At 34.3% G+C, this 13,796-nt stretch overlaps 1 protein-coding gene and 1 non-coding gene across 7 annotated transcripts in view; both read left to right on the top strand.

Moving 5' to 3' along the window:
- Window positions 1–13,796, top strand: part of Mtf2 (metal response element binding transcription factor 2) — a 56,479-nt gene that overhangs the window by 22,050 nt on the left and 20,633 nt on the right. For 2 of the 6 annotated variants that reach the window (XM_047555100.1, XM_047555091.1), the window contains exons 2-6: window positions 7,918–8,116; window positions 8,231–8,312; window positions 11,312–11,407; window positions 11,746–11,846; window positions 12,205–12,353. In XM_047555100.1, the coding sequence (XP_047411056.1) occupies window positions 7,918–8,116; window positions 8,231–8,312; window positions 11,312–11,407; window positions 11,746–11,846; window positions 12,205–12,353 (627 nt within the window). Of the gene's footprint in view, window positions 1–7,917; window positions 8,117–8,230; window positions 8,317–9,621; window positions 9,829–11,311; window positions 11,408–11,745; window positions 11,847–12,204; window positions 12,354–13,796 lie in introns of those variants that run through there. The other 4 variants (XM_047555108.1, XM_047555117.1, XM_047555135.1 and 1 more) reach the window with 4 other exon arrangements.
- Window positions 13,337–13,409, top strand: Trnaa-cgc (transfer RNA alanine (anticodon CGC)). The gene has a single exon. It is a non-coding gene; the product is annotated as a tRNA-Ala (tRNA).

Raw genomic sequence — 13,796 nt, 5'->3', positions numbered from 1 at the left:
TTTAAAAATGTTTTTTTCTTTTTCTTTTCTTTTTTTTTTTTTTTTTTTTTGCGGTACTGGGGATTGAACCCAGGTCTTTGGGCTTGCAAGGCAAGCACTCTGCCAACTGAGCTATCTCCCCAGCCCTAAAAATGTTATAAAAAAATTTTATGTGGTGTTGAGAATCGAACCCAGTGCTTCACACATGCTAGACAAGTGCTCTGCCACTGGGCTACAACCCCAGCCCTGCAAGATCTTTTCTTGATATTTAATGCTCCACCCTCAAAATCATAGCATGCTACATTTTCTTATTAGATTTCAGGGTTTAAATTTTACTTTTGTCTTTAATTCATTTGCAGTTCACCTTTTTGTATATTAGATGTACACTTTTTTTCTCTTAAATGAATTAAGTTTACAGAATATACTATTTACTATTTACTAAATAATACCTTTTTGTACTGATGTTTTTTTTTTTTTTTTTTTTGGTATTCTCTTTACAATTTATCAATTTCCTATATATAAATCAGTTTGTTTTTATTCTGTTGCTTTTTGGGGAGGGGAATTGAACCCAGGGCCTTGCACATACTAGGCAAGCACTCTACCACTGAGCTACATCTCTAGCCTTGTTGTATTGGTTTTAATGTCTTTTCCTTACCAGTTTAGGACAGTTTTTCTCTGAAATATGTCAGGTTTCTGGTTGGTCAAGTCTTCTCTTTGTTCTTCTTTTAAAAATTGGCTTACCTATAATATGAACGTTTAGGTTTTTTTGTTTTGTTTTATGTGGAGCTGGGGATTGAATGAACCCAGGGTGCATGGGAGGCAAGCACTCTACCAGCTGAGCTACATCCTTAGCCCAACCTTTAGGTTTTTATATTAATTTTGTAATGTGTTTGACTTCAAAAATCCTGCCAGAATTTAATTTTTTTTATTCCCTCCCCCCTTTTTTGGTGAATGTTGGAAAATTTTTTTGGTTGTTGTAGATGGACTGTGGGCCTTTATTTGTTTATTTTTATGTAGCATTAAGGATCGAACCCAGTGTCTCACACGTGCTAGGCAAGTGCTCTTCTGCCACTGAGCTCCAGCTCTAGCCCATGAGTGTTGGAATTTTAATTAGAATTGTATTGAACCTATATACCAAAGAATATCTACCAAATACAGTGAAATTTAGCATGCATAAGTTCCATTTGGGAGAAGCTGCCGTTTGAGGAAGGATTCTAGACATTAATAACATCCTATAAAAGGAAGATATGAGCTGGAAGCATTAGATCAATATTGGGAGTAGCAGGAAGCATAACTCAACTGCAGGGGTAAGGAGAAACAGGATATAAGGAAAATGCATCTGGGCTAGCTCCTTCATTTGTTTCAGTTTTCTTTTTAAATTTTCTGTGCTCTAAGCTCTTTTTAAAAATCATAGATAACTTGAATTTGAAATGAGGTGAGATAAGGATATAGGTTTGTGACTATTGACAACAGTCAGCTTAGCACCCAAAAAGGGGTATTGGTCTCCCAGTCAAAAAGTTTATTTATCATGGCACTTTGCTGTGTGTGAACTGGGAAAAGTACTTGCAATATGTATAATGAAGGGTTATTCATAATACGTAAAATGCTCTTAAAATATTATGAAAAAATTTTGGTTAAAAATTGGGCAAAAAGGGGCTGGGGTTGTGACTTAGTGGTAGAGTGCTTGCCTGGTGTGTATGGGGCTCTGGGTTTGATTTTCAGCACCACATAAAAATAAATGAATAAAATAAAGGTCCATCAACATCTAAAAAATATATTTTAAAAAATTTGGGCAAAGAAAATCAATGGAAGATTCTAGAAGACATATCAATAAATATCAAAATATCAAAAAAATGCTTTGCTAATAATAGGAATTGTGTGTGTGTGTTGCCCAGTAGCAAAAGAATACTGTTATGAAAGTGTGTACCATTAAGTACTACTCTGATAGTGTCAGTGAGAATGTTAATTGGTACCTTTTAGAATAATTTGACAATATCTGACATTAGATAATGCAATATAAGAATGAGAAAAATGGGTGTATTACTGAGAAATTTTGACCATGAGATGATTCAAACTCAGTAATAAGTACTTGTTTGTTAATCATGCTTTTTTGGTATGCTTTTTAATGTTTAAAAACACGGAAAAAAAAAGAAAAGAGGAAAATTGTATGTGTTATTTGATAGTGATTATTCTTTATGAATTTATTTTATGTGCTAGTTGGAAATGTAAAAGAATCAGTTCTTTATTGTTGCTTTTAATAGTAGAACACTGGAAACATAATTGTTCCTCATTTGAGTAATGGTTAGAAAGTAGTTTAGCAGCCAGTGAAAAGTTTTGTTCTGCCTTCATTTTGTATTTATCAGGTGGAAGTTAACATTGCTTAAGATACATTGTTTTGTGAGAAAAGTTCCTGAACTGTATGTATGTTTGTGTTCATATATATGTATGTGTGTGTTATATATATATAGTTCTTTTTGTTAAAACTATTCTTGTGAATTACATCTGTGTGGTGCACACATAAGGAAAATCAGGAGATTAATAGTTTCTGCAGTAGGATGAAGTACCATAGGAAAGTTTCACTTTATTTATTCCTTTATTTAGCTATCAGCATGTTTACCTTTGTAATTAGAAAGTTTTAAAATTAGAAAATTAGTTGACTCCTAATAAATGTCATATGCTAGAAAGGAGGGGAGTTTCACCCATAGAACCTGTACAAAGGTGTTTATCCTGGTTGTGTTTGAGCTGTGGTATTAATGGATCATTACCCTTTTCTTAACTTTGTTTTCCGTAAGATTTCTTTGGGCAGAGAAATTTTAAAGGAAGATAATGCTTTTGCAAATTACTTAATTTATATATTTATATTTATTTTTGGTACCAGAGATTGAACCCCAGGGTCACTTAGTCACTGAGCCACATTCCCAGTCCTTTATGTTTTGAGACAGTCTCACTAAATTGATCAGGGCCTCATTAAGTTACTGAGGCTGACTTTGAACTCACTATCCTCCTGCCTCACCCTCCTGATTCACCGGGATTATAGGCATGTACCATTGCAGCCAAATGATTTATTATTTAATGCAGTTTTATGTGATGTATTCTTTATGTTTATTTGAGTAAAAAGTTAGTGTTATTTGCCTTAAATTTGAATTCAAGAAGTCTGTTCTTAATGTGGTATATATATACAATGGAATATTACTCAGCCATAAAGAACGATAAAATTATGGCATTTGCAGGCAAATGGATGAAACTGGAGAATATCATGCTAAGTGAGATAAGCCAATCTCAAAAAACCAAAGGAAGAATGATATCGCTAATAAGTGGATGATGACACATAATGGGGGGTGGGAAGGGTTAGTGTTGGGGTTGGAGTTGGGTTTAGGGAGGGGGGCAGGAATGGAGGAAGGAAGGACTGTATAGATGGAGGGGAAGGGTGGGAGGGGAGGGGGGGAAGGGGAAAAAATGGCAGAATGAATCAAACAACATTACCCTATCTAGATTTATGATTACACAAATGGTATGCCTTTACGCCATGTACAGACAGAGAAACAAAATGTATCCCATTTGTTTACAATTTTATAATAAAAAAAAAAAAAAAAAGAAGTCTGTTCTTAGAGTAAAACATTTTGTTTGTGCCTACAGTCATTGAGAGAAAAAAACTCCTTAAATAGAGGTTTTCTTGCCTTGAACTTTATAAATTCCACATAATGCCATAGAGCATTGAGGATACAACTGTGAATAAGAGGAATAAAGACATCCCTTGTTTTTGGTGGAGATTGGGATGGTAGTTACCATGGGTTGAAGACTAAAAGGGGTAGACTATAGAATTGGAGACAGTGTGTATAACTTTTCCCCAGAGGTGTGGCTGTGAATGGAAGAAAAGAAGTATGAAGAAATGGTGGGAAGAGAGCACAAGTAATCAGAATTTTAGTTTTTTCCCCATTTCCCCCAGATTCTTGCATGTTGTGAAGCATAGTTGAATGCCATAGATGAAGGTTCCAGTAGGGGGATTTATTGAGTACTGGTTTGTTATTCTGTAACCTTTGTCAAATTATTTAGTCCATCTTAGAGTTGGAGTTTTCTCATGTGAAATGGAATGTGTAAAATCTTTATCTCCAAAAATTGTCCATAGCATTGCTCTGAGTATTAAATAACCTCATGTATAACCTCTGGCATAGTAAGTGGCTCATGATTGGAGCTTAAAAAATGTTTCGTGGGGAAAAAAAAAAATGTTTCGTGGGACTGAGGTTGTGACTTGTTTAGCATGTGTGAGGCACTGGGTTTGATTCTCAGCACTGCAAGTAAGTAAATTAAAAGTCTATTGACAACTAAAATTTTTTTTAAAAATGTTTTATGAATGAATATGCAAAATGCTTAATGTAGGGTGGTGCACATAGTAATCTTAATTTTCCCAGAAGTTTGGCTGTGAATGGGAATAAAAATAAGGTTGTAGGAAGAAGTAGTATAAGGGATCAAGCGTAACTTTATTAGGTTAGTTCTCATTCCACACAATACACCAGAATATTAAGAAAAGCAGGACTGGTGCTGGGGTTGTGGCTCAGTGGTAGAGCATTTGCCTAGCATGTGTGGGGCGCTTGGGTTTGATCCCCAGCACCATATGAAACTAAATAAACCACATAAAGATATAGTGTCCATCTGCAACTAAAAATACTTAAAAAAAAAAAAAAAAGGGAAGAAAAAAGAAAAGCAGGACAGAAGCCCTAGGCAATGGAAAAATTAAAAAGATTTGATGTCTTATCATTTAAGGACAATTGCTGTGTAGTGGGAATCAGGCAGTGTAGAGTAAGGCAGAAGCAGACCTTGCCATCTAGAAAAAGAGAGGGGGCTGGGGTTGTAGCTCATGCTTGCCTGGCATGTGCTATGCCCTGGGTTTGATTCTCAGCACCACATATAAATAAGTAAAATAAAGGTCCATTGACAACTAAAAAATATTTTTAAAAGGGAGGTAATTTGTTGAAACAATAGTGGAGCATATGAAATTGGGAATGTTTGTAATTTTGATTGTTTTATACATTTTCCACTCCAGATTAGAAGATTCTAGATCATAACATAATTAGACTCCCTGGCATTGTACTGAGGTCATTTTTTGCCTATCTTTATGTTGTTCAGACTTTGGTTAGTTACTTAAGGGGTACAAAATCCCTCCAGTAATCATCAGATGTATAACTTTGTAAGAATTGTTTTGCTAATGTGGTTATTTTCACACTTGTTTAAAGGTATAAAATTGTGTCTAAAGGTTCTCAGCCTGACCTTGAGCAGTCCAGCTGATAGAATTCACTGTTATTCATCTTCCATTTTTACTTCTACTTTCTAGTACTCATCTTGTCAGACATTTAAACCCCTTGTATTACTAAAGTGTTCCTTTCTCACAGATGGCTATAATAATAACATGTGGCAATATATAATTTCTTTATTTAGAACAATGGTTCTTAAAAATTTGACTCACGGAACCTTTCAGAGGATCCGCAAGATCAAATAATACTTAGATTTTTCTTTGAGATGGGGCTCTCACTGTGTTGCTCAGGTTTGTCTTTTGGGCTCTAGCCATCCTCCCACTTCAACCTCCCAAGAGCTGTAACTATAGCACACCTGACTTTTTTGCCTTCCCTACTGTGTTGACATGTGTACAGAAGAATGCTCACAGTGTTAGATAAAACTGCTTTGTACCTTAGTATGAATCAAGGCAGTGACATCACACTTTGCTAGTATTCTTTGTTGTTTTGTGCTAACAGTAAAAAATATAAAGTAAACATACACATAGATACTCACAAAACTTTATTTTACTTATGAACATTTTTGGTGAAACAGTAAAAATGATCTTTAAATATGGACTTTGAATTTAGGTTTTTAATATTATGAAATAGGAAGTATGCATAAGGTATTTCTGCCTTTGAGTTGCCAGCTTAAATGGTAGCTATTTCTTAGAACATTATTTTTAATTGAAACAGTGAGTGACTTATGGATATAGCAGATACTTTCTTTTTTTCTTTTTCTTTTTTTTTCTTTTTTTTGCAGTGCTGGGGATTGAACCCAGGGCCTTTGCAATCTACCAACTAAACTATATCCCCAGGCCCGCTGATACTTTCTTGATGTGACAGACTTCATTTTATATCATTTTATATTTATCCTTGTATTTACCTATTTTGAATTTCTTCATTCCTGCGTGTTCAAGTGACTATCTTATGACACTTCCTTAATATAGTTTTGCCCCACATGCCTCCTTTGTGCTATTCTTGTCAAATGTAACACATTTCTTTATGTTTTAGGCCTAACAATTGGGGTATATACTTAATATTTTGTTTACTTGGCTTTGGAGGAAATACGCATTCATTCTTTTATAATTATTTAATTACTTTTACCAATGCTGTTGTTTGATGTGTGTGTACATTTGAATTTCTTTTGGTTTATTTACTTTAAACCTGAAGACCTTCCTTGGTGTATCTTGTAAGGTGACTCTGCTAATAATAGGTACAGTTTTTGTTTATCTGGAAGTGTCTATGCCAGTTTTGAAGGACAGTGTTGCTAGATGTAAGATTCTGGGTTGATAGTTTCTTTTAGCACTTTATGTCAACCTATTGCCTTCTTTAATTTCTGATGAGCAGTCTCCTATTAATCTTATTGGAATTCCTTTGTACATGCTGCTTTCAAGATTTTCTTTTTGTCTTTCAGCATTTTTACTTTGGTGAGATTGAATGTAGAATATCTTTGCACTTATTGTACTTGGAGTTTGTTGAGTTTCTTGGATGTGTAGATTAATGTTTTTCAGCAACTTATAGAAGGTATTAGTTATTATTTCTTTGAATGTCTTTAAAATGTATTTTTTCAAACTAAAACTGTCTCATTTGAACATCAACTCCCTTCTCCTCCCAGCCACTAGCTACCACCATTCTACTTTCTATGAATTTGTCTACTCTATGTACCTTATATAAGTGCCTTATATAATAGTTGTCCTTTTTGTCTTGCTTATTTCACATAACATAATGTCTTCAAAGTTCTTTGTTGTAGCAGTGTCAGGATTCCCAAGAATTTATGAAATTTTTGGTTCTAAAATTAGTTATTCTTAATTTTTAGGTAATGAAACTCTTTTTCCTTCCTCACTTGTTTTATTTTTACTAAACTTTTATGCTGTTGATTTTAGGATTATTGTCTGTAGCTTTACGTGTCATTGTATGTTTAATTAGTGAAACCTTAAATTGGAACAGTGAAACCAAACACTGTTACGTTTAAGAAAATTGATGGGGGTATGCTTTGGTGTTTATGAAATGACTATTACACAAGTTACAATTTTGCAGTGTATCATTTTGAGGTTGCTTAAAAAGAAGTAAAAGTTCATAATAATATACTTTGCATTTGAATGTGATTTTGTGGAATTAATGGTTCTCAGTTTGTTTTAAACTCCCAGTCTGCATATTTAAAGGGTTGTGATAAACTGCTCAAAATAAAAAGGGCTAAATTCAGTAGTGATTTGCTGTAAAGAAGTCATGACTGCCCTTCCAGTGAGTGTGAATAAACTGATCTACCTGCCCAAAGTTAATGTGTCTTTATTGGGTGGTGTAATTAACAATTATGGTTTAATTCACTTTTGTTCTTTATTTAAACCCAGTCATGAGATTCAAGGCTTTCTTTTCTTGTAACTGTGACCTGCCTGCCTCCACTAAAGCTGTTCTTTTAATGACACCTGCCCAGATATGTTATATTGGAGTGGTTGCTGAATTTGGCCTCACTTTAGGTGTATAGTGAATGAATATTGATAATTGCTGTTGCTTTGTTTTAAACTTAACTTGGAGAGTATTTGTGATTCAAGGTCCTTGTATTTCCTTCAATTTAAGTTTTTAACAAACCAATTTTTTGATTGACATGTATCATTGGTATAAGCTGCATATATAAGTAAGTCATATCTTTGGTCTTTTATTCCCTAAACAGAGACTCTACAGGGGCAGGTAATTCACTGGTCCACAAGCGGTCTCCTTTACGTCGAAACCAAAAGACCCCAACATCCTTGACCAAGCTGTCTTTACAGGATGGACATAAAACCAAAAAGCCAGCATGTAAATTTGAAGAGGGTCAGGATGTCCTAGCTAGATGGTCAGATGGCTTGTTTTATCTTGGAACTATCAAAAAGGCAAGTTATCTTAATAGAAGGCATTTTTGTTGTTTTTGCAGTGAATTTTTAATAATCTTAAACTTCATCTTGATTATTTTAAGAAATTACCACAAATATTCTTCTGTATTGCAGATAAACATTTTGAAACAGAGCTGCTTCATCATATTTGAAGACAGTTCTAAATCCTGGGTTCTCTGGAAGGACATTCAAACAGGCAGGTGCTACTATTTCTTTTGAACATGATTTATTCTAAAATTTGATTTTCTTAAACTTGACATTTTCTATTGAATATATTGTTTTATGCTAATTCACACATTTGAGCAGAGTTTTAAAAAATACCCTATATACAGCATTATTCCCTTTTCTTACTTTGTAAATAAAGATGGGCTTCTCCATAGTGGGACTGAAACATGTTATATTGCTTCCTGTTTCTTCTATTTGCTGTGTCTCTTTCAGCTTTTTTGTCTTTTGGAAGTTTTTTCAGGTTTATTATAGGTCTGTCTTTTTGTTCCTTCCTTTTCTCCTTTCCTTTAAAAGGGGTCAGAAAAGAAGGAAACCAGGTATACAGAGGTAGAAAATTGTGAAAGTGAGGAATCCTGTCTAATAAGAACCCCACCTAGTATATCACATTAGTGATCTGTGGTTGATCTATCTTCACTGGTTCCTTATACTACCTCTAGAATTACAAAGGGTTGCTCCTTGACCGTGTAACTTCTTTTTTGCACCTAAACTCATTACTATACAATGCAAGTAAAAAGTAAATCTGAAAATCATACGGCAGATCAGTGGGAAATAGTTTTAGTAGTTTTCTTCCTTGTAAGAAACCTACATGTTATTTATTAATATGTATGTGTGTATATATATAATATATGTATATAATAATATGTGTATGTATTTTACACATATAACAATACATTAATTTTATCTAGCAATATACTTTTTTAAAATTTACATAAATAAGGAAAAATGTGATCCTGTCAGCAAAGAAATATGTACCAAAAGAGGGAGATATATGTGATGTGACTATTACGTAAGTTCAACAAGGGTTTTTTAAAAAACAATTTTCGTTTCTGTGAAATGATATACTCCTGCAGTGCTGGTGGAAGTATAAATTTCTATATTGGTGATTACTTTAACAGTTGCATTAAACAAATAGAAATTTATGCTCTGATCCATCCAAGACCCACTTCTAACCAGTTATTCATAAGAAATAATTTAAAAGAAAAAAGCTAGATGAAAAGTGTTCACTGTAGCTTATTTAAAGTAACAAATATTTGGTATTTCTAAAATGAAAAGACCAAGACTACAGTAGTCAACTGGATTTTGTAGTAGAGGAGACAGTATAAGGGCACTAAGCAATATGGGAAGATTCTCGTACACTTGATGGTAAAAAACATGTACTTGAACTTCATAAGTAAAGGTATTCCCAGGTTCCTCAGGAATGTTTTCTGAGGTGAATGTATATTGTTTATTGGATCAGCACCCCTTTTACTGAAGACCTGCCTTCCCTCTCACTCTTATAGTGGGAATCAACTCAGGCACCTACTCCAGGCAGGGGCTATCATTCCCTTTCCAGGGAGTTGCAGATTTGGGCTGAGAGGTCCCAGGCTGTCTGATTTCTTTCCTGACTGGAGCCATAATCCCAGGAGCTATGGGAGGCCAGGTCCTACCAAGCATACCAAGTAAACAGAGTTGAGGAGAGACGACAGGAGACCAAAACAAACAAACAAGTAAGCAAAAATACAAAAAAACAGACAAAACAATAATTGCTAACCTATATGGCCAACAATAGAAGTGTAATGAAATAAATTTGGTTCTTTCCACTAGATGCTATATAATGAAGTTATTAAAAGTTACTGTGAAAACTGGCTGTGTGAAAATGCTTTTGATAGAAGAAATATTACATAGTATTGGTGAAAGGAAGTACCTTGTGGTGGAGAGAATAGGGATTCTGTCACATCTGAGTTTGGATCCTAGCCTTGATACTTTATAATTGAGGATCTTTTGGTTATTATATCTGTCTGAGCCTCACTTTTCCTCTAGGAGTAAGGTATTTATCTAATAAGTTAATTGTAGAATTAAATAAAACGTGAAGAATCTACACTAAATACTTGACCTGTAGCATAAAATTATAAATATTATGTTTGTAAATAAAGTGCGCATTATTATTTCGAATATATTGAAGTCACGAAGAAAATATTGGAAATGATAAATATGTTGGCGTGATAAAATAGTATAAATTTATTTATTTATTTATTTATTTATTTTTTAAGAATGAAAATGCTTAAGGAAAAAGTGATTTGTGGGCTGGGGTTGTGACTCAGTGGTAGAGCACTTGTGAAGTGCCTAGCACTTGTGAAGCACTGGGTTCAATCCTTTGCACTGCATGAAAATAAATAAAGATATTAAAATTTTTTTTTAAAAAGTGATTTCTTATTTAGATAAGACGTATAGTTAATAGCTGAGCACATTGGTGCACATCTGTAATCCCAATGATTCAGGAGGCTGAGGCAGGAGGATAGCAAGTTCAGCCTTGGCAATTTAGCAAGGCCTTAAGCAGCTTAATGAAATGCTGTCTCAAAATTAAAGACTGGGGATATAGCCCAATGGTAAAGTGCCCCTAGGTTTCATCCCCAGTACCAGAAAATAAATAAATTCACAAATACTAATGATAACTGGAACTCCCGACCTCTTTTTACAGTGGGATCCTGTTAGGGTACATTATTGTACAGTATAGTTCCAGATTTCAGAGATGAAATAATTGATGTCCAGTCTTTTTCATAAATTAGTAAATCAAAAGAAGTATTCTGAATCCAGAGAGAAAGGAGATTATTTACATATTTTCCTTGTCTTTTTCCTTTAGTCTCATGATATTAGTGATGTAGGATGAATGAATGCATGCTCTTGGTTAGTACCTTAAACCTTCCTCACCCCCTGGTCCTACCTCCAGGAGTGGGAATATCAGAAATGAATAATTGGGATGCTGCCTGAGAATAACATAAATTGAGCCCTTTGCCAAAAAGCAGATTAAAGTATAAATGTACACAGGCATCTAAAGTTAAAGGCGGAAAGAACAGAGAAAATAGAGAAAGCATTTTGAGAGATAGCATTTTATCAAACACTGCCCATATGGGCTATCCACTGAGTCATAAAAGTAGTTTTATGTGGAATTCTCTGTGACCTTCTTTTTAATGTATGTTTTAAATATTTCAGGAGCCACTGGAAGTGGGGAAATGGTCTGTACAATATGTCAAGAAGAGTATTCAGAAGCTCCTAATGAAATGGTTATATGTGATAAGTGTGGCCAAGGTAAATATTGATTTCTTTTAATCTTGTTTTTTTTTTGTGTGTGTGTGTGGTGCTGGGGATTGAACCCAGGGCCCTGTGCTTCCAGGGCAAGCACTCTACCAACCGTGCTATATCCCCAACCCTTCTTTTAATCTTGGGGGAAAATTTTGTTATGTACTGAACACTTGTGTTGAAGATGAATAAAAATACATTTGTAATTTGAAGCTATTATCCTAAGTTTATTCCTCAATTGTAAATATTTTAATATAAGAAACAATACTAAAATGCCTTCTTGAAATTGTGTTTTGCATTATTTATTAATAAAATAGAATTTGCTTTATGCTCTTTTTGATATTAAGGGTATCATCAGTTGTGTCATACACCTCATATTGATTCCAGTGTGATTGATTCAGATGAAAAATGGCTCTGTCGACAGTGTGTTTTTGCAACAACAACAAAGGTATCTTTTAAGTGTCTTGGGCTAAAGCCCTAACTGGTATTTTTAAAGCACTCTCAATGTAATAATTATTTACATCAAAAGTTTATTTGAATGGTATGAGCAGTTGTTTGCTAGAAAAAATCCATGTTTATTGTTTAAGGATTCTTAGGTGATTTTCAGTTATTCTCTTTCATGACAGTGATATGGGAATTGGCAATAATTTGAAAGAAGACAGAAAATAGAGATTGTTAATCAGTTTGTGATATGTTAGAAATTTAGAAAAATTTTTTAGAAGCCTCAGGCATTTTTAAATTATAGAACTGTGTTTAAAATTTTAACCTTTACTCTTTCAAATGATTTTTTTCCCTCTAATATATAGAGGGGTGGTGCACTTAAAAAAGGACCAAATGCCAAAGCATTGCAAGTCATGAAGCAGACATTACCCTATAGTGTGGCAGACCTTGAATGGGATGCAGGTCATAAAACCAATGTCCAGCAGTGTTACTGCTATTGTGGAGGCCCTGGAGAGTAAGTAATACAGTTTCTTAATCCTCTTTAAGTAATTTTTATTTGCTTACATTGTCCTCTTTTTCTTATTGATTGGTGGTATAAGAGTGAGTAAATTCCAAATGGTTCAAAGTATCACTAAAGAAAACTAGGACTGGGCTCTGTGGTGCACACCTATAATCCAAACGGCTCAGGAGACTGAGGCAGGAGGATGGAGTTCAGAGTCAGCCTCAGCAAGTTAGCCAGGCCCTAAGCAACCTAGTGAGACCCTGTTTCTAAATAAAATACAAAATAGAACTGGAACTGTGGCTCAGTGGCCAAAAGCCCCTGAGTTCAATTCCCGGTATTAAAAAAAAAAAAGAAGAAGAAGAAGAAAACTAGGTGAAGAAAATTCACCATTATTTCACCCAAAAAATTCTCATCTCAATTTTACTCATATTCATGTATTTGAAAAATCTTACTATAATACTTTTCTGGCATTTTAAAATGAATAGTACGTATGCATATATCTTATAAAATAAACTGTAGAGGGAAAACATTCACTGCAGGGGTCCACTGTTAGGTCTGAAGTTTATTTAGTTTTATTGGATTTCACATTTAATATGATTTGACTATTTTGAAGTTGTTACATTTAATACTACTATTTGAGAGCATGAGAGACGGATTTTGGTTAAACTGCAGAATCAAGATAGATTGATTAGAGATTATACCTTATAGTTCTTTCCTAAATATTTAATTTCTTATGAATACAAGATCATTTGCCAGAAGAAAATACCAAGTAGTTAAGTTTTAACTGAAAAAATATCTCATCCAGGTACTAGAGAGCTGTAATGGGAACCATATCTCTAAATGATACTTGATAACCAGAATATTGGTAACCAGGATATTTAAGGTTTAATAGGCTATTTGAATTTTAGTAGTAAGAATTTGTGTACACCCTCAAGTGTTTGCATACTTGTATGTTTGTGTTTTATTTTGTTTCTTAAGACCCTCAGATTCAGGCTGGGGATATAGCTCAGTTGGTAGAGTGTTTGCCTCGCAAGCACAAGGCCCTGGGTTCAATCCCCAGTACCTCGGGGGAAAAAAAAAAAAAGACTCCCAGATGCTTTGATAGTTGATTGTTATCTAGATTATAAAAGGAAATCAGTTGAAGTCGACCATTCTAGTTAAATTATATATATCCATAATTAGAGGTTATAATTTCATTAGTTTTCATTATTAAATGTTTGCTGTATCAGCCTGGAATGGTGGTACACACCTGTAATCTCAGCTGTTTGGGAGACAGAGGCAGGAGTATCACAAGTTCAAGGCCAGCTTTGGCAACTACAAGGGCTGGGGATGCAGCTCAGTGATAACGTGCCTCTGGGTTCAATCCCCAGTACTTGGTGGGGGTTTATCAAAATTTCAAACCAACATTCTAATTCAGAATATTTAGAAATTTGCCTCTAATTTTTGGTCAGTGGT

This window comes from Sciurus carolinensis, chromosome 1 (genome assembly GCF_902686445.1).
Source record: "Sciurus carolinensis chromosome 1, mSciCar1.2, whole genome shotgun sequence".
NCBI classification, from domain to species: domain Eukaryota; kingdom Metazoa; phylum Chordata; class Mammalia; order Rodentia; family Sciuridae; genus Sciurus; species Sciurus carolinensis.
Note: the sequence above shows the minus strand (reverse complement) of the source record. Positions and strands in the feature narration are given on the sequence as shown.